The 23,232-nt window shown below is 47.5% G+C and overlaps 1 protein-coding gene and 1 pseudogene across 1 annotated transcript; both read left to right on the top strand.

Annotated features, from left to right (window-relative positions):
* Positions 1–1,246: 1,246 nt before the first annotated feature.
* On the top strand, positions 1,247–1,821 carry LOC129078101 (60S ribosomal protein L15-like; annotated as a pseudogene).
* Positions 1,822–15,220: 13,399 nt separating this feature from the next.
* ARMC5 (armadillo repeat containing 5) lies at positions 15,221–21,869 on the top strand. Its single transcript, XM_054582794.1, has 6 exons — positions 15,221–15,745; positions 17,149–17,256; positions 17,357–18,143; positions 19,467–19,972; positions 20,605–20,737; positions 20,838–21,869. The coding sequence occupies exons 1-6, from the start codon at positions 15,286–15,288 to the stop codon at positions 21,655–21,657; spliced, it is 2,814 nt and encodes a 937-aa protein (XP_054438769.1). The 5' UTR covers positions 15,221–15,285; the 3' UTR covers positions 21,658–21,869.
* The last annotated feature ends 1,363 nt before the right edge of the window (positions 21,870–23,232 follow it).

Genomic DNA, 23,232 nt, shown 5'->3' with positions numbered 1-23,232 from the left:
CAGATAAGGGACTTGTACCTAGAATATATAAAAAGCTATGGCAACTTAATAATAAGACAAATAACCCAGTTTACAAAAGGGCAAATGATCTGAATAGATAGTTCTCTAAAGAAGATATACAAATGGCCAATAAGCACATGAAAAGATGCTTATCATTAGCCATTAGGGAGATAAAAATAAAAACCAAAAGATACCATTTCACACACACTAGGATAGTTATAATCCAAAACACAAATAATTATCAAATGTTTGCAGAGATATGGAAAGATTGGAACCCTCATACACTGCTGATGGGAATATAAAATGATGCATCTCCTTTAGTTCCTCATATGGTTGAACATAGAGTGCTATGGTCCTGCAATTCCACTCCTAGGTATACACCCATGAAATAAAAGCATATTCCCCAAATATATTGTACATAATATTCATAGAAGTATTGTTTATAATAGTCCCAAAGTGGAAACAAACCAAATGTCCATCAACTGGTGAATGGATAAATAAAATGTGGTATATCCATAAAATGGAGTATTATTCTCAATAAAAAGGAATCAAGTACTGATGCATGCTACCACATGTATGAACCTTGAAAACGTTATGTTGAATGAAAGAAGCCAGTCACAAATGCCAACACACTATACGATTCCATTTATATGAAATGTCCAAAATAGGTCATCTATAAAAGTTGAAATTATTTTAGTGGTTGCCTAGGGGTGGGAAGATAGGGAATATTATGGACTGAATGCCTCCCCCGACTCCCCCACCCTGAGACAAAATCCATACATTGAAGCTCTAATTCCCAATGTGACTATATTTGGAGATAAGCATGGGAAGGGAGTGATAAAGGCTAAATAAGGTCATAAGGGTAGAACCTTAATCTGATAGGCCTGATACCCTTATAAGAAGAGGAAGAGACACCAGAGTTCTCTTGTTCTTCCTCCCTCCCTCTCTCTTTTTCTCTCTGCCCCTCCCCCTCCTCCTTCTTTTCCTTTGCCTTATGAAGACACAGTAAGAAGTTGTTATGGCAGCCTGTACAGACAAATATGGGACGATCGTGGGGTTATAACTAAAAGACATGGGGTTTCTTTGGGATAATAAAACTTTCTAAACTTGATTGTGGCGATGGTTGCACAATTCTGTGAATATATCAAAAACCATTGAATTATACACTTATAATGGTGTAAATGTATGGTAAAACACTACAGTTTCTCTCCCTTTCTTTCTGGCTGCAGCCATTAGGTAAGCCAAGATGGGCACTTACAGTTACATCCAGGAGCTATGGAGGAAGAGGCAGTCAGATGTAACACATTTCCTTCTCAGGGTGCGCGGCTGGCAGTGCAGCAGCTCTCTGTGCTCCACAAGGAGCCCCCACCCAGCCCAATAAAGCTTGCAGACTGGGATACAAGGCCAAACAAGGTTATGTCACATAACGGATTCTCATGTACCATGGTGACCAACACCCAGTTCCTAAGTGTGTGACCTATGCTTAGCCTGTCCATCATGGTGTTAACCAGCTAAAGTTTGCTTGGAGCCTTCAGTCTGTTGCTGAGGAGTCATCTGGGCCCCACTGTGGGACTCTGAGTCTTGAATTCTTACTGGGTTGGTGAAGATTTCATGCACAAATTCTTTGAAGTTATCCTCATTGATTCATTCCATGAGGCTATCAGAAGAAAACCTGACACTCAGTGAATCATCAAACAGATCCTACACAGAGAGAAGAGAGAGCTGCCATATGCAAGCAGCAGGAGCCATGACCTTGGAGAGGGCTACAGTCCTACCATGCTATTGGGAGTTCTCACATGCAGCTTGGAGGAGGCACAATAGTCTCCAGCTCCATTGTTACTGCTAAAAGTAATATTTGCAAAATGTTTTCCTAATAAACAATTTAGGACTGTCAAAAAAAGAGAAGGAACTGAAGCTTTCTGACAACAGCTGTGTTGGTAGTGGATCCTCTAGTTCCAGTCAAGCCTTCAGATGGCTGCGGCCCTGGATGGTATCTTGACTACACTCTCATGAGAGACCCTGAGCCAGCATTACCAGCTAAGCTGCTCCTGGATTTATGACTCATAAACTGTGAGATAATAAATATTTGTTGTGAGGAGAATCAAGATGGTGGAGGAGTGAGTGGAAGTCACACTGACCTCCTCCCACGACTAACCTGGAATTACGACTAAGTTGTGGAGGAATCACCTGGAACAAAACAACTGAACAATAGCGAGAGAGGAGCCTTATAATCTCCAACAGACTGAAAATCAGCTTTAGCACAACCTAACTGGTAAGGTGTGTGGTAGAGACTTGAGAAGGTGGACGGGGCACCCATGGGTGGCGGCACCAGAGGGATATTGAAATGGCCAGTTAGATCCCCCTGAGAAGAGCAGGGTCTAAACCATAAGTGGGGATCTCCAGCCTACAGCACCGGAGCTTAAAAAGTACACAGATAACAACCAGCTGCAAAAACCGGCACTGTTGCTCTCTGCCAGAGACAGGCAGTTGGAGATGCCAAGAGCCTTTTAAAGGGCCAAGGCATACATTTTTATTTGCAGCCACTTACCTAAGTCTCAGGCAAAGACAGGGCCAGAGTTGGGTAGAAATGCCTGAGGAGAAACTGGGGAAGGAGGCTTTGGGGTCAGAATAGAGAAAGTAGCTGGTGGGATCCTGGTGCTGACTCATCCCCCATATGGCGGCAGCTGTCTTGCTCAGGCAGACCACTCCCCTGAGCGGCAACAGCATGAGAGGACACAATAGCCCCATCCCCAGGAGGGACTTGGCCCTGGCCCGGTAGGGCTAAAGCCTGAGTGCTGAGTACAGAGCGGCAGCCACAGATAGTAGATCCCTGGCTAAAGGAGGTGTAGAGTGGTCTAGAGACATTTGAGGAGAGACTGGAGACAGAGGCTGTGGGGAGAGAATGGAGAGAATGGCCAGCGGGATCCCAGTGCTGACTCCTCCCTCATACAGCAGGAGCAATCTAGTGTGGGCAGACCACTTCCCTGAGTGGCAACAGCATGAGAGGACTCAATAACCCCGCCCCCAGGAGGGACTCTGCCCCACCCTGTGGTGTCTAAGCCGGTCTTCTGAGTGAAGAGTGACTAGATTAACAGCTGAAGGAGACAGCCACAGACAGTAGATTCCTAGAAGTCTTGAATAGACTGCCTAAGTTCAGACAGGACCAACATCTGACATCATCAGAGGCAGATCCAGAAAGTTCGAACAGCAGTCTCTTATCATAGAAGTTCACACCACAAAGTCAGGAAATCAAGACAAATCAATTACAATTTAAGAAGCGGAAGAAAAAAAGAAGAGTCTCACAAATAATGGGAAGACAAAGAAACACCCCCCAGTCAAAGGGAAAGGAGGAATCCCCAGAAAGAGAACTAAATGAAATAGACGCAAGTACACTATCAGATATTGAGTTCCAAACAATGGTTCTAAGGAAGCTCAACGAGCTCAGTGAGCTCAGAGAGAATTACAAATAACTACAGGAAAACTATGAGGAACTCACCGCAAAGTATCTCAGCATGAAAAAGGACATAAAAACTATCAATAAGAGACAAAAGGAAATGAAGAATACAATTTCTGAATTGACGAGCACAGTAGAAGGAATCCAAAGCAGGCTAGATGAAGCAGAGGAATGAATCAGCAAGTTGGAGGACAAGGTAGAAAAAAGTTCCCAGAAAGGGCAAGAAAATGAAAAAAGACTCAAAAAGAATGAAGAGGCATTTAGGGAAATGCAGGACAACCTGAAATGAAATAATATCCATATAATAGGGATACCAGAAGGAGAAGAGGATGAGGAAGGGATAGAGAACTTGTTTGAAAAAGTCATGATGGAAAACTTCCCTCACTGGAGGAGAGAAAAAGTCACACAAGTTCAGGAAGCACAGAGGGTCCCATTCAAGAGGAACCCAATGAGGCCCACTCCAAGACACATCATCATTAAAATGGCAAATATCAAAGACAAGCAGAGAATCCTACAGGAAGCAAGGGAGAAAGAGTTAGTAACATGCAAGGGAGCCCCGGTACGGCTAGCAGCTGACTTCTCAACAGAAACACTGCAAGCCACAAGGGAATGGCAAGAAATAGTCCAAGTCATGAAAAGCAAAGGCCTGCAACCAAGAATGCTCTACCCAGCAAGGCTCTCAATTAAAATGGAAGGCGAAATAAGAACTTTCCCAGACAAAAGAAGGTTACAAGAATACACCTCTACCAAACCAGCATTGCAAAATATGCTAAAGGGACTGCTTTAAGACAATGAAGAAAAAGAGCCTATGAATACCCAGCTCCTTTCACAGTCATCAATGCTTGATATTACCAATATTTTTAGTACTCATAAATCTGATTGTGACAGTGATGTGTTATTTTAATTGCTACTTTATTATTTGTTTAAACTAAATCTGTTTTTGTATATTTCTTGCCTATTTCTAATTTTTTAAAAAGCTTTAAATGACTTTTTGGTATACTTTATTCATTTTTTTAATTAAATGCTTGTAGAATTTTTTCCTTTAGAAAAAACACTATTAACCCTTTTTTATATGTGTTGCAAATACTTTCCTATTCTATTACTTCTCCTTTAACTTTATATATATATATATATAAATCTATATAGTCTTAAATGGTTTAATATAGCCATATTGTCAGTATTTTACCTTGTAGCTTCTGGGTTTGAATATTTTACTTCAGGGTAATAAAAATATTTTGTATTTTCTCCTAAAACTCCTTGGATTCTATATATTGATTTTTAACTCACCTGAATATTTTTTGTATAATGTGTGAAATAGGGCTCTATCTTTGTTTTATTTTAAGTAACAGTGGTCCATACCCCTTATTTGTTGAATAAGTCTTATTTTCCCCATTGATCTGAAATATCAATTTAATCATATATTACATTGTTAGACAGATATATTCATTTGTTTCTAGAATGCTCATTTTATTTCATTGATCTACTTGAAAATAAATAAATGAATGGATGAATGAATAAATAAATAAATATTTGTTGTTGTCAGTTGCTAAATTTGGGAGTAATTGGTTATGCACTAATAGATAACCAATACAGTGTCTGCAGTAACAACAGTTATAAATGTGCGAAACTTCCCAAGACTCTGAGGTTCTTTTCAGCTTTCAAATCCTGTGATTCTGTGACATTTACTTTCCCAGGGAGTAGAACCCGTGACCAGTTGAAGAGGTGGCCTGGCTAAGTTTCTGGTTTTGGGCAGCAGTTACATCCACTTAATAAGGTGACAATGTTTACCTTCTGGCCAAATCGCAGTTACTGGGTGTGTGTAAGGAAAAGCATTAATTCTGTTTCACTTTTTGAAATGTTGACAATACCTCTGTACTTCATCAATACCTACACAGTCTCCTCCTTCCTGAAAAGAAAGGATGTTAGGCTTTCCAGAAGGTGGTGCTTTGTGCCACTTCTTCACCTCTTTGCCCTCCAGGAAGGGGGTCCAGCACACAGCTGAAGAGTGTGACAGGAACAGCAGGAGAACCAAGGAGTTCCCAGCTTAGTGGAAATTCACAGCCACAGCAAAGGCAAGTTTTAATGCAGGTATGAACCCATGTTCACAAGCATGCACCCTACGCATAATAGAATCATATACTCTTTGAGAGGTAGCTCTGGGAGGGGCCTTGAAGACAATCTTATCTTATATGCTCATTTTACAGATAAATAAACTAAGGCCCAGGGAGAAGTGGTTGGGGGAGGGGTAAAGAGTGGCATAAAGAGGTTGGCATGAGTGAAAAATCTGCAGGAAACTCATCGGTATCCAAAGAGTTTCTAACTTTACAAATACTGTGCTGAGGAGTGAATGTGTTGTGCCTAACTCAGATCTAAGATGGTCCTGGCCATTAAGAGATGCAAGCCTTTTGAACTGGGAGAGGATATGAAAAGGCCAAGTGATATAATTCTAAGCTTCAGGACTTTTTCTTTATTCTTTTAATTTTGAGGAGGAAATGTTGAAGCAATAGAAAAATTACCTGTAGGAAAATAAATATAGTGATATTCTTATAAATATTGGGTAAGCCAAAAAGTCCATTACTTTTTTTCATAAAAATAAGAGATCTTTTTCATTTTCACCAATAACTTTATTGATTTGGATATTTTGAGTATGTCGGCTATCTCCTGCTGTTGGCTTCTCGTGGGTAGAGGCCAGGGGTGCTGCTAAACATCTTCCAACAGGTAACACAGCCCCACAGCAAAGAATTATTTGGCCAAAATGTCAATAGTACCAAGAAAATTCGTAAACTACTTTTGACACATTGGATAAATCACAGCACCTTCTCCACACACTACACAAATATTTTTTTTTTTTGCATTTCAGTTGTGTTTTTACCTTCTTAAAATAATAAAGCATGATACACCAAAAACGTTGCATATCTTCTTCCATTTTCAATATTAAAATGGCTGCATGAAAATTCACCAATTTTGATTTTTTTTATTTTTTAAAGATTTTATTTATTTACTTTTAGAGGGAGTGGAAGGGAGGGAGAAAGAGAGGGAGAGAAACATTGATGTGTAAGAAGATACATCAATCACTTGCCTCTCACACGCCCCTAACTGGGACCCAGCCCACAACCCAGGCATGCGCCCTAATCGGGAATGGAGCCGGTGACCCCTTGGCTTGCAGGCTGGTGCTCAATCTACTGAGTCACACCAGCCAGGGCTTGATAAATTTTTTTAAATGCATGCTGATATAACAGCTGTCACAATACAATCTAACAAAATTGTTTCAAATTGAGTCAAAGACAACTAAGCATTACTAGAGCCATCTTATGGAAAAAATGTAAGGGATCTTTTGGTCAACCTTATATATATGTCTGTCCAGGGTGCTGACAAAGCTCACAATTTCCAGGTTGCAAACACTGTCACATCTGCTTATTTGTGACTACTTACTTGCATTCAACTTCTTGAAAAATATGAGTGACTGCAGGTACAGAGCGGCCAGTAAGTGTGAGGATGAAGCCTCTGGATGCCGCACTCTGTGCTCTGCCCTGCCTCTTTCTGGCTTTCACACACCCACCTCCTCGCCCTTGCCAAGCCTTTCCTCACAACTCATTTGGGGTTTTTATCCCAGAAAAATGCTACCACCACCTTTGGTCGCCCTGCCCTGAAAGTAGAGTGGAAACTAGGGATGGTTACATGTGACAGACAGACTGTTCACAAGGCACGTGTGTGGTCAATGACAGTTTGCTGGGAGTGTGGGAAGCAACCTCCAAGACAGCAGCAGTGATTCCTACCTCCCAGTGGTCAGGCCTTTGTGTAATCCCCTCCCCTTGAGTGTGCACTAGATTAGTGGCTCCCTTTTAGTAAATAGAATGTGGCAGAAATGATAGGATGCTACTTCCAAGATAACGTTACAGAAAGATTGCAACTTTCACTTGAGTGTCCCCTGCCTCTCTCCTGGTTGCTTGGCCTGTGGAAACCAGCTGCCATATTGTAAGATGACCTACGGATTGACCCAAGTGTCAAAGAATTGATGTTTGTGGTCAACAGCCAGGGAGGACCTGAAGCCTACCAACAGCTATATAACAGTGACTTTAGGAGTGAGTGGATCCTTCCCCACTCGAGCCTTGATATGACTGCAGCCTTGGTGACACCTTGATTGCAACCAGAAGAACTCAGCTAAGCTGAGCCCAAATTCCTGACTCATAGAAACTCTGAGATAATGCATGCTTGTTGTTTTATTTTATTTTTTTAAAGATTTTATTTATTTATTTTTAGAGAGAGATGAAGGGATGGAGAAAGAGGGGGAAAAACATTGATGTGAGAGGGAAACATTGATCAGTTGCCTCTTGCCCATCAGGGACCAAAGCTGAACCCAGGCAATATGTCCTGACGAGGAATTGAACCAGTGACTTTTTGCTTTGCAGACCGATACTCAACCAACTGAGCCACACTGGCCACAGCCATGTTTGTTGTTTTAAGCCTCTTGGGGGAAATGAGACAGGGGCCAGTTTATTACTGCTATTGGCTATTTCTGATGACCAGTAAGATGAAAGAGACATGGGTTTTTTTATGGCAATGTTGCAGTGATTAATAACTAATATAAATAGAAAATAATCCATTCATTTCATATATGCAATCAAACCATATTTTCCCTTCTATGTTGAGGCCTCAGCAGTTTAAGTTGGCAAGGAGGGTAGCTCTCTGGAGTTGGGCGAGACTGAAATTTTTCAAAGCCTTGTAGACCATTCATGCGAGGCTAGACTTTCCCATGCACCTCCTAGTCTTTCTCCTGGTATCTGCCCCAGTACCTAGTCCCCCATCTTCATCTTTCTGAGCTGACCAAGGCCCTTAATTATGGCCCCTCATTCTGCCCAGTAAGCAGCAATAACTATGTATAGAAGAGTGGGTCTCAAGTTTCCAAAGTCCAGCCCTCAGCTTGAATCTGGGTAAATCCACTAGACTCTCTTAATTATTGAATATTACACTGGCTGTAGGTCTGTCTTCCATTTTCAAATGTCCCCTTGTAAATCAAGATGAGGTGGGTGGAAAAAGGGACACAGAACAATCCTATCTCCACGTAAGGAAGCAAAACGTGGTCTTCTGGCAGCCCTTGAGGAGCTGAGTATTGTTTACAGAAAGAGTTTGCCCCTCTCAGATCTAAACCCATTTGCACTAAATTATTTGGAATACTGACTTTCTTGTCTTCTTAAATGGAAAAAGAAAAAAAAAAAGGAAAACAAATAAATGAAAAGACCTAAGGCCTTTCTGGGACCACCTCCTTTGGAAAGCCTGCCTGTGTCTTCTGAAACTTTCCCTTCTCTGTGTTCCCAAAGGCTGAAATCATGTGCACTATGAGCTCCTTAAGGGGTAGGGGCAGAGGGGGGGTGCTAACTTATTCCTTAGACTGAAAAAACCTTGAGAGCTGAGGTCACATCTGTCTTGTTCATTGCTGCATTCCCAGAACCTAGCATAGAAACTAGCACTTGGCAAGTGTTCAATAATAAATCATTAAGAATTAATAAATAAATAATTGAAGTTACTTAGTGTAACCAATTTTTTAAATAATTCTGAGCCATCATTAAGGACATCAGGTTTCTTTTTTAGATTTTCTTTATTTTTAGAGAGAGAAAGGGAGGGAGAAAGAAAGGGAGAGAAACATTGATATTAGACATCAATTTTGTTGCCATCCTTTAATACATCCTTTAATGTTTTTGGTGAAGGTCTAACTACCCTGACACTAAACATTCCCAAACTACCACACTCTTTGACTATTTAGATTTATTTTTCTAAAATTCTTTTTGAAACAAAAAGCTTAACAGAAAAGTTGCAAATCCATTATAAAGAAATTGCCCCTCAACTATTTGGGAATAAATTGATGTTTTGATGCATTATCATCTCTGAATACTTCAGTGTGTACTTCCTATCTATTAAGACTATTCTCCTGTAGAACTACAACACAACCATAAAATCAGGAAATTGCTATCAATACCTCAAATGCTGCTCAAGTTTTTCCTGTTAATAAAAAATGTCCGTTACAAAAAAAAAGTCCATTACAGCAAAAGGATTTCAGAACCACACGTTTCATTCAGTTGTTATGTCTCCTTTGTCTCCATTATTCTAGAACAGCGCCTCAGCTTTTTCTTGACATTGACTATTTTTAAACTTTTTCTTATTGGAATATAGTACTGCTTTATGGCCCTTCAGAGTTAGGGAATAAATGGACACAAATATTTATTTCTATATCTATTTATACATTTATTGGAAAGAATAAATCCACTTTGGTACTTCCAATTCCATCCCAGCACCGTTAAAGCCACCAGAGTTTTCTCCCTTTCTCTATTCGTGTCTCCCGTTTTTGACACCCAGAAACCTAATCATGTCCTTAATATATATAATAATTTGATCAATACCTGGTATAACAAGTCTCCTATCTTGCCTGCCATCTTCCTCCCTCCCATGATGCCCTCTTCACCCTGCCAGAGCTCTGACACATGGCTCTGGCCCACTGTGTCTCCCCTACCCCTGCCAGCACATGCCTATTTGGCTCTGTCTGCTCCTAAAGGCTTTCAGACCTGATTATTCTGGAAGGGATCATAAGGGAAGGGAAGCAGAGGCAGAGGGGTGGGAGGGCAGGGCGGGGGGTGGGCAGTGACAGAGAAGAGCAGATCTGCTTTGAAGTAATTTTTTTTCTTTTCTCTTTTCCTTCTTGCTTGTCCCTTTAGTTTGTATAATTCTAACAACATTCTTTTTGTTTCTAATTGCTATTTTTAGTAAGCCATTGGCTTAGAAACCAGATTGACTAATTCATTCCTTTTTCATTATACAAAGTTTTTTTGTTTGTCTTAATTATCGAGTAAATTGAGAGGTCCTGGATTTTGAGTGAGGCCTATCCTGGGAATTGAGAGCATGAGCTTGGGTACCTGGTCTTGGAGACATCTATTTTGAACTTCCAGATATCCCCTTTTACTTCACACCTGAAACTCAGTTGGATTCTGGATAGGGGAGGCTGGCAAGCCTGGAAGTCACCCATGGCAAGTAGGATGTTAGTCCCTCTCTTCATCCCTTAGGGAATCCCTAGCATCTACTTTTGAGAATCTATGGCTAGCCCGGAGAGCTGACCCTGATGCAGAGAGGTTCGTGAGTTGTGTGGGATCCCTAGGGTCCAGGAGAGGAGGAGTCTGGAATTCTCTGGTGACAGGTGCCCTGAGTTTAGGATGCTGGAATTTCAGTCCTGGTTTCTTCCAGCTGGCTTTAGGGAGAAACAATGAATCTCTGGGTCAGAATGGAGTAGGGGTTACTCCTACTCCTACATGATTAATGGAACTCCTGCCTCCCCAAGTGCGGTCAGGTGGAGCCCCTGTCTGCTCCTTTTTTCCTTTTAACTCTAAGCAGCTGCTGACCAAGGGCTGCTATGGATCTGGGGTCAGAGATGAGAGGCAGCATGTCTATGACCTAGAACATTGTCTGTGGGGAAGCACTGGAAGCAGGGAAGCACTGGTAGGAGGTACGGGTCGGGCAGGCTTTCTTTTTTTTTTTTTTTAAGACTTTATTTATTTATTTAGAAGGGAAGGGAGGGAGAGAGGGAGAGAAACATCAATGTGTGGTTGCATCTCACGCTGGTTGCATCTCACGGCCCTCTACTGGGCACCTGGCCTGCAACCCAGGCATGTGCCCTACACTGGGAGTCGAACCGGCAACCCTTTGGTCCGCAGTCTGACGCTCAATCCACTGAGCCATACCAGCTCGGTCAGGAATCAGAGACTCATAAACCTGAGTCCCAGCCCCTAAGTCAGAACCTACCTCAAACATTCCCAGTGATCTTCACACACTGGTATCAATCAGCCAGACGGTGAAGTGGAAAGAGAATTGTATTATGCCAGAGGGGGTTGTCATGTTTCTGGATTTCTTGCCCCTTTTTCTCCCTCCTCCCACCCTCAATGGGTAGCTGGGGTCAGGGAACCCTTGAGGTCCCCTTTTGCAGGTCTTAGATTGGCCAGCCACGCCCCCTGCCAACAATCTGCTCCCAAACATTCCCCTAGCCTCTGCCCCTGCCTAAGTGTCCACCCACCCTCACACCCTGAAGTTAATAGCCCTGGGACCTTCAGGGCTGAGGCTCGACTGGGGTAAGGACTGGACCTATTGGTCCTGAGCTGGTTCATCTTCCTCAGCCCTTCCTAGAACGTGCTCCTTTTCTTCTGCCACACACTTAGGAACTAGACACAGATCCCAGGGAGGAAAAGCTGAGATCACTCAGGCAGTGATTAGACCTTCAAGGCTCTCTGTGCCTGCCCCATTCACAAGGCTGTGAATGAGCCTCTGTCCTCCTGGAGTATGTTGAGGGAAGGTAGGTAGAGAGTCTGGCTTGGGGTGGAAGTGCTGTTCCAGCATCCTTAGTACCCCTCCCAAAGCACTTGCCACACCACAGTTGAGTATACAAGTGAACAGGACTCCAGCTGCCAGGCCATGGCCACACCCACTCCATAGAAGGAAACTGTGTGTGGCTCCTGAGGCTCAGAGAGGGAAGTTGGATTCCAGGACTGGGTGAGGTCAGAAACTGAACTGGATTGTATTGGAATCAATCTCAGTGGATTAGGCAGAAGCAGAGCCAGCCCAGCAGAAACAATGTTACTCATTCTCACCCAGTCCAGGACCTGGTGCTGTCTGGTTCATTTCTGTAACTTTAGGGAGGAGCTAGTATGTGAGCTGGCATAATGCTTGTTGACTGACAGCACAAGTGAAAGGGCTCTAGACCTGAGGGAGGAAGAAAGGTGAACGGAGGTTAACAGAGTCACTCCATTGGCCCAGTGTTTCATGTAGGTGATTCCATGGAATCCTCACCGCAACTTTGTGAGGTAGCCATCATCATCCCTGTTTTATAGATGAAGAAACTAAAGCTCAGAAGAGGTAGACCTGTCCAAGGTCACACAGCTAGGAAGAGACAAGCCTGGATGTTATATGCTAGAAGCCGAGAGAGGGGCTACTTCACATTACTTCCCTTTGCCCCTATTCCCTGTGGCTACAGTTCTAGTCACAGCAAGTCTGATAAAAGAAAGCAAAATCTGGGGACAGGGCGCCAAATGCATGGGGCTAATAATGGAAAGAGTCCCACAGGTGTGGGCAATTAGGCCTCACTCAACCTCAAAAAGGCTACAGCCTGTGCTTCTCCCAGGAACACAGGCAGCTATTAGGAGAAAAAAGAGGGGTCTCATAGTGTGGACTCTGCTCTGAGCAGAGATTATGTAGTGCTTTGGGAGGACTTCCATCCGGCTCCTATATACTCTAATTTTTACCAATAGAAATGCTTGTTTGGGCAGCCCTCCCCAATGTCCAGGTGAAAGGGCCATGTTCAGTCTCCAACGCCTGGGTGCAAGTGAATCTTCACCACGTTGTCCTCTATTGAGGGAACAGAGAAAGAGTCTGGGGAACCTGTGAGGAAAGGAGCTAAAGAAGGGAAAGGAGAGGATGACAATCCTTGGGCCTTCTGACCCTGGCCTAGAAATGCCACAAAGCATCCCCTCAACAGATAGGTTTCCTGGTCCTTTGCTTTGGCTCTGGGCCCTACCAGCCCTCGCTTTACCCTGTAAAGACAGTCAAAGTGGTCATACACCCCAGAACTCAAATAATGATCCCAAATTCAAATTCTCAGGTCCTTCTGCCAGAACACAGCCTTCTGTATGGTACCCTCTGGAGGTTAGGACTTGCATCCCCCTCTTCCCACCGAATTCCTCACAGAGCATGCCTGGCCTCTGGCCCCATTCCTCTAGGATGAGGTAGTTGTTCCTTTTGCTGTGATTAGCTCCATCATTCCCTAAGTCTGTGCAAGGATCTGGTCAGCAGCTGCCCCAGGCGTTCTACATCTGGAAGCAGCTGGGCCAGTGCTGTACAGCTCCTGCCATCCAAACACTCTAGCTGATGTTCTGTCTCTGGGGCATCAGAGAACAGGACTAAACCCTCTTTTCTGGGAAGGTTCTCTGAAGGTAGTGATCACAGCTCTGCTGTTCTGATTCCTCCAGCCTGGGGTTCCTTGATTCAGCCCATGAATCAACAGCCCTACAGAAGCAGAAAAGAGGTTTGCATAGAGATGCTGATCACCTCACTGTCCTTGAGGACTGGACTGAAATCAGAGCTGAAGTTTGGGCTGAAACTGAAGCCAGGATATAACGGCAGAGGCTGCTACCTTGGTGTGGCCATTTGTGCTGGTGCAGGTTGGAGCTGTGGGCAAAGGCCTTGCCATACTCAAAGCAGACATAGCACTTCTAGCTGCTGTGGGCCTTCTGGTGGAAGAGCAGGCAGGCGTTCTGGCTGAAGCTGTCACCACACTTGCTGCTAGTGTAAGGCTTCTGATCCATGTGAGTGTATTGGTGCTACAGCAGATTTGAACTGTCTACCAAACACTTGCTGTAATTGGGGCACTTAAAGGGTTCCTCACCCTACCCATGTGTGAGCTTTGGTGTTTAAGGAGCTTGAACCTGTAGCAGAAGGTTTTGCCACACCTTGGAAAGGGACAGAGAGGGTTGTTCACACAAGTGGATGTCCTTGCGCTCAGCACACTGGGTGTGCTCACTAAAGCCATGGTCACACTGAGGACACTTGAAAGGTCGTTCTCCATTGTGGGTGCACTGGTGCCACAAGCAGTCAGCTGTTCCTGAAGTTCTTGCCACACTCACAGTGTCAACTCTGGTGCTTGAGCAGATAAGAGCTGCACCCAAAGCTGTCACCGCACCAGGCAGTTTCTCAGGATGAAGCTAACACTGTCAGTCTTACCACATTCTGCACAGGTGAAGGGCTTCCACCTGCGTGCACCCATTGGCGTTTAACCAGGTCCTAGAGGCAACGGCCCCAAACCTCCTCGCACTCTGGGCACTTGAGGGATCGGAGGCCTGAGTGGGAGCGACAGTGTCGGGTGAGGTTGCAGTTGCGGCTGAAGCAACAGTCACACTCAGGGTAGGGCTATGGCTTCTCGCCAGTGTGTACCCAGCGGTGCTTAACCAGATCTGAAGCCAAGTTGAAAGCTCTTGCCACACTGCGGACAGCAGTTGGGCTTGTCACTCGTGTAGCTGCTTTGGTGAATGAGGTCAGGGAGGTAGACTGAGGTCGAACCACACTCCTAGCACTCAAAAGCTTTGGAGATTGCAGGACAGTTGGTCCTTGAAGGGGCTTCTTCCTCCCCACATCCAGAGCCGAGTGTGGATAAAAATGGAAATATCCACTAGCCCGTGTCGCTCTTGGCAGCTAATGGTTTCGGTAGATTTAACCCTCTCGTTCATCTGATCATTCAAGAGCTCCCCATCTGCGGCCGCTGTCAAGGAATTTGACACGTTCGGCCTGGCTCGAGATTCTTAATACCTTAGCGCGGACTACGGCTCCCTCTTCGCTGGGATGCGGGGAAAGAAGCCTGAAGGAAAAGGTGCTCACTGCTGAGGGCACCCTGAGGACGGACTAGCCACGTCACCTGGTGCTGCACGATACTGAGACTCCATTGCCGCAAGTCTAGGATCTCCAAATTGCACCAGTCCACTCCGGGACCCCTGGGAGAGAGTATCCCACCTCTTCTAAACGAGGCGTGTTAAGCTTTCCGTGCACTACATATCCCAGCATGCACCGCACGCGCCTCCTGGGCTCGCGCAACTATCAGATAAATAACTACTACCATCGAAGTGCTTTCTGCGACTGTGCAAGAGTCAGAGTACCGCGATCGAAAACTACAAATTCCGACTTGCTTAATAACTGCGGTGGCGCTACTTAGAAAACGTCAGAGAGGAGGTGCCTGGCTACGTCCCTCTCTTCCAGTTCCGCTCCCTCGGATCAGCGGCGAAAGGGGGGCGGAGCTTTAGGCCTGAGCCAAGATGGCGGCTGCGAAACCAACCCCTGCGGACTCGCTCTCTTTCTGCCTCGCGCAGCTCACGGCGGCGGCCGGGGAGGGTCTAGGTGGGCTAAAGGACACAGCTACCAACGAGACACCCTTAGGCCGTGCGCTCTTAGCCCTCCGCACGCGCTACGTCAAGGCTGCGGGGGGAATCGAGCGCTTCCGGGCACGCGGCGGGCTCCTCCCCCTTCTCGTGCTGCTACGGCAAGCGTCTGCAGTGGGTCCCACCCCGTCCCAGACTGGCTCTGGCTCCGCCCCTTCGTCGGTCGAGTCCGAGGCTTCTGCTGGCCCCGCCCCCTCCGTTGCGTCCTCGTCGGCGCCCTCGCCGCCTGCGCGCTTGCGCAAGACCCTGGACTTGGCGCTCAGCATCCTAGCCAACTGCTGTACAGAAGGGGCGTGCCGGACTGAAGTGCGCAGACTCGGAGGTATTCTCCCTTTGGGTAAGTGCTCCGCCCTCATTTCCTAGACGGATTCCACGCACTCCCTCTTCTTCCCCGGGTGTGGGCGGTGTCTTGAGTTCTTTGTGTTGTACCCTGGAAGAACGTGTTTTTGACAGCGCGGCGCACACACGTCTCAAGTTTTCATGCCTCCTCATGTTACATCTCTGTTTATAGTCTAGTCGAACCCTCCCAGATCAATAATTACAGTTATTGCCTGGGTATTGATTGCCGGGCGCCTCCCTCGCCTCTGGGCTAGTGAGGCCAAAGAGGGGTTTTTTACCCTCCATTTATAAGGTTCTTAGCAGACAATGGCTTCTAAGTTGACAGCCCTGTGCAGGGCTGTCATTTGATGAGGTAGAGCTTGGAAGATGTGGTGGTCCAGAAAGTGGGCTCTGCAGTCAGCTAGACACTCCGATGCTAGGTAAAATGGGATGATATAACTACTTCTCAATAGTGGAGTTGGGAGAAAATTAAATACAGATATAGAACGCAGGCATTCTAAGCATGAACTGGGTACTTCAAGTTACTAAGAATTAAAACAATTAAGAGCAAATCCTAACAAAAGACGGCAGGCTTTTCTGTTTCCCAGCTAAGTTGGCGCCTCCTGGTGGCAACAGTGTAAACACAGTTTGCACAGTTTACGCCTGTATGAAATTGTGCGAATTTTGATAAAATCTTAAAATTTTTGGATAAAATGAAACATCAGTATACTTTAAATTTATATAAAATGCATCTGGGCCAATGTATGTTTGAGAAGAGGCCTGGTACATTAATTACTCCTCAAAAAATTAAAGTTTTTGTTATTAGCGTATAACCCCCCCCCCCCCGCCATTATTCAGTCACTATTTTGCCTTTTAAATATCTTCTGATTCCATCCATTTCTATCCCTCTTCCATCACGTGCCCAGAGACTTGTGCCCAGGTTCTGGGCTGTGCTGGTAGCTGACTTGGTTCAAACCACTTCCTCACCTGGGCTATTGCAACAAACTCCTTGGTGCTTCCCCTGCCGTATTCTTTTTCCCTATAATCCATTCTCCCCCCCCCCCCCCCCCGGTTACTAGATTCCATCACATCACTCCCATTCTTAACGACCCATATGACTCCCAGTGCCCTCACATTCAAACCCCGATTCCTTGGCCTGGCATTCGAGGCTCTTCATGAGTCATAGCAGACATTGGGTCTCACCTATAGACCTTTGGAAAGGCTGCTTCCAAACTTGAAATGCCCTAAAGCAGCGCCATTCATCGTCCTTCCAGTAAATATCTACCTATTTGACCTTCCAGACCCAATAAGTATTAGTTTCTTCTGGAGGACTTCCCTGACCCTCTCAGGCCACATTCTTGAGGTGATTATTGAGAGAGACAAGAAACAGTAGAACCCTGAAGAGGCCAAATTCTCTTGCAGTGAGTATTCTTCAGTGTGTGAAGACAGACAGCATCCAGAACCGAACAGCCCGTGCTCTGGGCAACTTAGCCATGGAACCTGAGAGCTGTGGGGACATCCATTCTGCTGGTGAGAAGGCTATGAGTATAGAGTTGGCTAGGGCTTGGGGTGGGACAGGGGCTTGGGTGTTTGTCTTCGCTCATTCTGTGTCCTTACCTTCCCTCTCCAGGTGCTGTTCCCTTACTCGTTGAGAGCCTGACGGCCTGCCAGGACTCACAGTGCCGGCAGAGTGTGGTCCGTGCCCTCCGCAACCTGGCAGACTCACCCCAACACCGCCTGGCCCTGGCACAGCAGGGAGCAGTACGCCCCCTGGCTGAGCTTCTGGCTGCAGCCCCAGACCCTGCACTGACCTTGGCCCTAGTCCGTGCTCTCCTGGAGCTAAGTCGAGGCTGTTCCCGGGCTTGTGCTGAGCAGCTAAGTCTGGGTGGGGGACTAGGCCCACTGGTCAGCCTGGCCTCCCACCCCAAAAGGGTGGTACGTGAGGCAGCTATCCTGACCCTTGCCAATCTATGTGCCCAAGGCCTGGTACGGCCTGCACTCGGTAATGCTGGTGGTGTGGAAGTGCTGCTGGGTGAGCTCCAGCGGCGCCGGGGACCCAGTGGGGCTGGCCCAGCCTCCCAGCAGCCCCTGGTGCGGGCTGTGTGCCTACTCTGCCGGGAGGCCATCAATCGGGCCCGGCTGCGTGATGCTGGTGGTTTAGAGCTGCTGATGGGCCTGTTGCGGGATCCTCGTGCCAGTGCCTGGCACCCTCGTGTCGTGGCTGCCCTTGTGGGCTTCCTCTATGATACAGGGGCCCTGGGCCGGCTACAGGCTCTGGGACTTGTACCTCTCTTGGCTGGGCAGCTGTGTGGTGAGGCTGGTGATGAGGAAGAAGAAGGAAGAGAAGCTGCTTCCTGGGACTTTCCTGAGGAGCAGACCCCTGAGCGAATAGAGGCTGGAAGCTTTCGAAGCCTCAGGTGAGTCCCCGCCTGAGCTTTGGGATGGGGTTTGTGTCTACTCTGGCTCTCTTCACAACCCTTACCCCCATTCTGTCTCAATAAGACTTTCACTGACTTGATTCTTTGTTTTCCCTGGATATGACCACTTCCCAGTCCCCATTAAACACACCTTCTCTCCCCTGGGTCCACCTTTGACCTTGGCACCACCCCAGCACCTCTGAACTTTGGGGTTCAGACAGGTTCGCTGGAAGGTAGTATGTGCACTGGTTGTATTAGTATACTCTGGAGTCTAAGTTCTTATTTTGGTACTATCACTTACAAGCTGAGTTATCATGGGAAACTTAATTTCTCTGAGCCTCTAATTTCTTGAATATAAAATTGAGGATAATAATACATACCTACCCCATGGAGTTGTTGTGAAGATTAAATGAGGAAACTTTGGCACTAAACACAGCTCAATAAATGTCAGCTGTCTTGTGAACTCTCTGACTTCATTTCCTACTGTTCTCCCTCGTGCCCACTACAGTCTTGCACAATAGCCTCCTAGCTAGGTTTTTAACATCACAGGTAAGTATCATCTCAGGGCCTCTTTAGTTGCTGTTCCCTCTGCCTAGAGTACTCTTCCTCTCATATTCCTTGATTAGATGTTACCTTCTCAGTGAGGGTACCATCACCACTGGGTTTTTTGTTTGTTTGTTTGTTTGTTTTTAATTTCTAACTAGTAACAAGAACTGAGAAATATAGTCACTTTATTTTTATTTATTTATTTTTAGAGAAAGCGGAAGGGAGGGAGGGAAGCATCAATATGTGATTGCCTCTTGCACGCCCCCTGCTGGGGACCAGGCCTGCAACCCAGGCATGTGCCCTGACTAGGAATCAGAATGGGCCACCCTTTGGTTCTCAGGCCAGCACTCAATCCACCGAGCCACACCAGCCAGGGCACCACTGTTTTTTAAATGTCAGCTTTTCTCTCTTCCAGCTCTATTCCTCTTCTATTTCTATTCCTTTTCATTTTCTTGATATGCATCCCTTCACTAACTCCACACTAACATGCCTTATGGTTTCCGCGTTTATTTTGTTGTTTGTTTCTGCTTACTAGAATATAAACTCTCAAAGGCAGGAAGTTTTGTTTTGTTTATTGCTTCTTCCTATCACCTAAAATGGGGCTTGGCATATAACAGGCATCAGTCATTGCTGAATGAGTTGGGGTTTTCCCTCCTCCTCTTTCTCACCTTTCTGCCCTTCTGGGCACTTCTTCTCCCAGGCTTCTGTCACCTTCTTTTGGCCCTCCTTGCCTTTGCCTTGGCTCTGAGTTCAGTCTCCTCTTTCTCCCCTCTGCAGGTCGTGGCTGATATCTGAGGGCTATGCTGCTGGCCCAGGAGACATCTCTCCGGACTGGTCTCCGGAGCGCTGTCCTCTGCCTCCTCCGCCTGAGCCAGCCGAGCCAGCCAGCCCTGCCAGGAGCTCAGCCTTGGTGCGGACTCCTCGTGCTCTACGCACACCAAGCCGCAGCCCTGCTGCCACTGAGGAGCCTTGGGGCCGTGAGGGACCAGCGCTGCTGCTGCTTTCGCGATTTTCCCAGGCCCCGGACCCAAGTGGGGCGCTGGTGACAGGCCCAGCCCTCTGCGGCCTACTGGCCTACGTGACAGGTGCACCAGGCCCACCAAGCCCGCGTGCACTGCGCATCCTGGCGCGCCTCACCTGCAACCCTGCCTGCCTCGAGGCCTTCGTGCGCAGCTATGGAGCTGCGCTGCTGCGTTCCTGGCTGGTGCTTGGTGTCGCCCCGGACGACTGGCCCATGCTGCGTTCCCGGCCCCTCACCCTGCGCAGCCATCACCGGGAGCTGGGTGTGTCCCTGCACCTCTTTGCTCTATATTCCACTTAGGCTTCAGTGAGCTCAGAACCTCGTCTCACCACTCCTCCCTCTCTCACTAATCTCTCAGTCCAAACAACCCTAGCCACCAGGAATGAGGAAAGGAAGGCTCCATCCGGCTCCATTGTCAGCCTACAAAGTTCTGCTCCATACTTTGCCTAAGACTTGGGGGCCAGGTATCCCCAAACCAGGCTTGGCCCCAGCAACTTAGGGTTGTGCCTGTTAGCATTTCCTTCCCCAGTTTACTCATGGTTCTGCATTGTCACTGACCTGTGAACCCAGGTTCAGACACCCTGTGCTTCCAGGTCCCACCACCATTCCAACATTACCAGGGACTGCCCTCTCTCCTGTGTGCTGCTTCAGTCCTTGAGGGCCCTGACTTACTCCCTGACCATCCCACTTCCTGTTCCTGCCCTTGACTTCCAGTTACTAGCATCTGAACCCCATCTCTCCAGAGCTTGCAGTCATCCTCCTTCCCCATGCCTTTATGTCGTGCCCTGAGGTTTTACCCATCTTCCTTTCAGGGCCCAAGCGGTCTGCCTTGTCCATCCCACCCCAGTGTTGGACACCAGCTCCCAACCTGACCCACTCTGCCCATCCCCACAGGTGAGATGCTGCTGCAGAACCTGACTGTGCAGGCTGAATCGCCCTTTGGAGTGGGCGCCCTCACTCACCTACTGCTCTCTGGGAGTCCTGAGGACCGTGTGGCCTGTGCACTGACCCTGCCCTTCATCTGTCGGTGAGGGGGATGTGGGTGCCTTGCAGGGGTCAGGGGAGCAGGTTGCTATCCCCAGGCCCGCCCTTTTCCACCTTCTGAAGGACTCCCTTTCTCCTCAAAGGAAGCCCTCTCTGTGGCGCCGGCTACTTCTGGACCAGGGTGGCCTTCGTATCCTCCTGTCAGCCCTAACTCGGCCAGCTCCACATCCACTCTTCCTCTTCTTTGCCGCAGACTCCCTTTCCTGCCTCCAAAGCCTGATGTCTCCCACTGCAAGCCCAGCCCACCCTCCTGCAATCCCCTTGGACCTAGACCCGCCCTCCCCTTGCCTCTATGAACCTCTGCTGGGCCCAGCCCCCATCCCAGCCCCTGATCTACACTTCCTGCTGGACTCAGGCCTGCGGCTCCCTGCCCAGCGAGCTGCCTCATCTACTGCCTCCCCTTTCTTCCGGGCCCTGCTAGCTGGCAGCTTTGCTGAAGCCCAGATGGACCTGGTACCTCTTCGAGGGCTATCAGCCAGTGCAGCCTGGCCTATTCTGCATCACTTGCATGGCTGCCGGGGCTGTGGAGCAGCGTTGCAGCCCATTCCCCTGCCAGGCCAGCCCCTGCTGGGCTCAGAGGCTGAGGAGGCACTAGAGGCTGCTGGCCGTTTCCTGCTGCCTGGGCTGGAGGAGGAGCTGGAAGAGGCTGTGGGGCGTATCCACCTGGGACCCCAAGGTGACCCAGAGTCAGTGGGTGAGGTATTTCGCCTGGGCCGGCCCCGGTTGGCTGCCCACTGTGCCCGCTGGACACTAAGGCCAGGGCAGTGCCCGCGGAAGCGAGCCTTGGCCTTAGTGGGGCTTGTGGAGGCAGCCGGCGAGGAAGCAGGTCCCCTTACTGAGGCTTTACTGGCTGTGGTGATGGGAGTTGAAGTGGGGGGCAAGGGTCCCAGCCTAGACTATTGATACCCCCTTGGAGGGGCCCCAAGAGTCAGTTGGCTATGAAGGCAGCCTCCCTCAGCTGCACGGGAAAGAGGCCAAGCAGAAGTCACCACCGAGGGCTGACGAAAGGATGGAACTGGACCCCGCGATGATGGGCTGAAGACTCTGGAGTGAGAAGCCAAGGTCAGGGTCTGGGCATGGGACCCATGAGATGGAGAAGAGCCCAGAGCCCCAAACCCCTGTCTTCACCCAGCCTTCTGGAGTTGGGATTAAAACTTTGGAGTTGGATACCCCTATTGTGTGGTGTCTCTATTTTCCTGTGGGTATCTCTTCACCCCTTCACCAATAAAACAGGGTATTGTCCAGATCTCTGGATCTTGATACAGGCTACCCTTGGCATGTAGGAGTTCAGTAAGTGAAATGCAACCCTGGGATAAAAGAAAGTTCCCAGGCTTCTCCCTAGGATGTGGTCTTTGGCCCCTAGGGAAGCCTGCTTCCTGCTCACATGCCTTCATTGCTCAGGCAGCCACTCAGCTGGGCACAGACTTTGGTCAGGGCTGAGAGGGCAGTGCTGCGGGAATGCTGAGTTTGGCAGTGTTTGGCCAAAGCTTTGGCATTACTCTTTTCAGAATGTCCATCACCCATCATGGGCCTTCAGTCTCTGGGTCCATTTTCATCTCGGGCCAAGTGCTCTCCTGCTGTTTGCCTAAAAGAAGACCTGCTGTGTTCCTGGAGTCTCTGAAGCCCTGTCTTAGTCATGCCCAGAGAGAGTCAACACTTTGGGCTGGCACTTAGTTAAGGGAAGAGCTCATGTTGCTTTGGTCTCCAAGACAGGGCCTCCATCACCCGGCTCCCAGATCTATGACCACTCAGGTGGCAACCTATCTTTGAGGAGACTACGTGTCCTGAGTCTGTCAGCCGACCTCTGGGGGGGCTGTCTCTGTGCCTCTGTGAGCCTTTGTCCAGGTCTCCATTTATTAAGCTGCGTGTTAGAACCACCCAGACAGCTTTTTAAAGGATTAAAAAGATACTGATGCCTGAGTCCTTTCTGATTAATTTGGACTGAGGGGAGGGTGCCCTGGCAATCAGTGTTTTAAGAAAGTCCCCCAAGTTGGCCCTGACCAGTGTGGTGTGGTTGGGCATTGTCCCGTAAACTGAAAGGTCAAGGGTTCAATTTCCAGTCAGGGCACCTGGCTGAGTTCAGTTCCCAGCCAGGGTGTGGGCAGGAGGTAACCGATCAATGTTTCTCTCTCTCTCTCCCCCCTCACTCTAAAAATAAATCTAAAAAGCCCCCGGGTTCTGATTTGCTGCTTTACCCACCCCCTCCCCGCAACACATCCCTTTCATTTTAATTAACATTGCCTTACAGGAAAAATATGGAATTAAGATTAGTTTTTGTATGGATCTCAGCTCAGAATCAGGGCTATATTACAAGAGATAGTGTTAGCAAATATAACTACACAATTGAGAGCCATTTATGACACTATGATTCTTACTGTATTTTTTCTGAATTACAGTCTTAAAACAAGGACTGTACCCTATTCTACCCTGGTTAGCATTGTTTTAAGCATTTGCCCCATTTACAACAGAATATTGCAT

This window comes from Pteronotus mesoamericanus, unplaced genomic scaffold (assembly GCF_021234165.1).
Source record: "Pteronotus mesoamericanus isolate MK-2021 breed Mesoamerican mustached bat unplaced genomic scaffold, CSHL_Meso_final contig_72, whole genome shotgun sequence".
NCBI classification, from domain to species: domain Eukaryota; kingdom Metazoa; phylum Chordata; class Mammalia; order Chiroptera; family Mormoopidae; genus Pteronotus; species Pteronotus mesoamericanus.
This window is presented reverse-complemented; position numbering and strand designations above follow the sequence as displayed.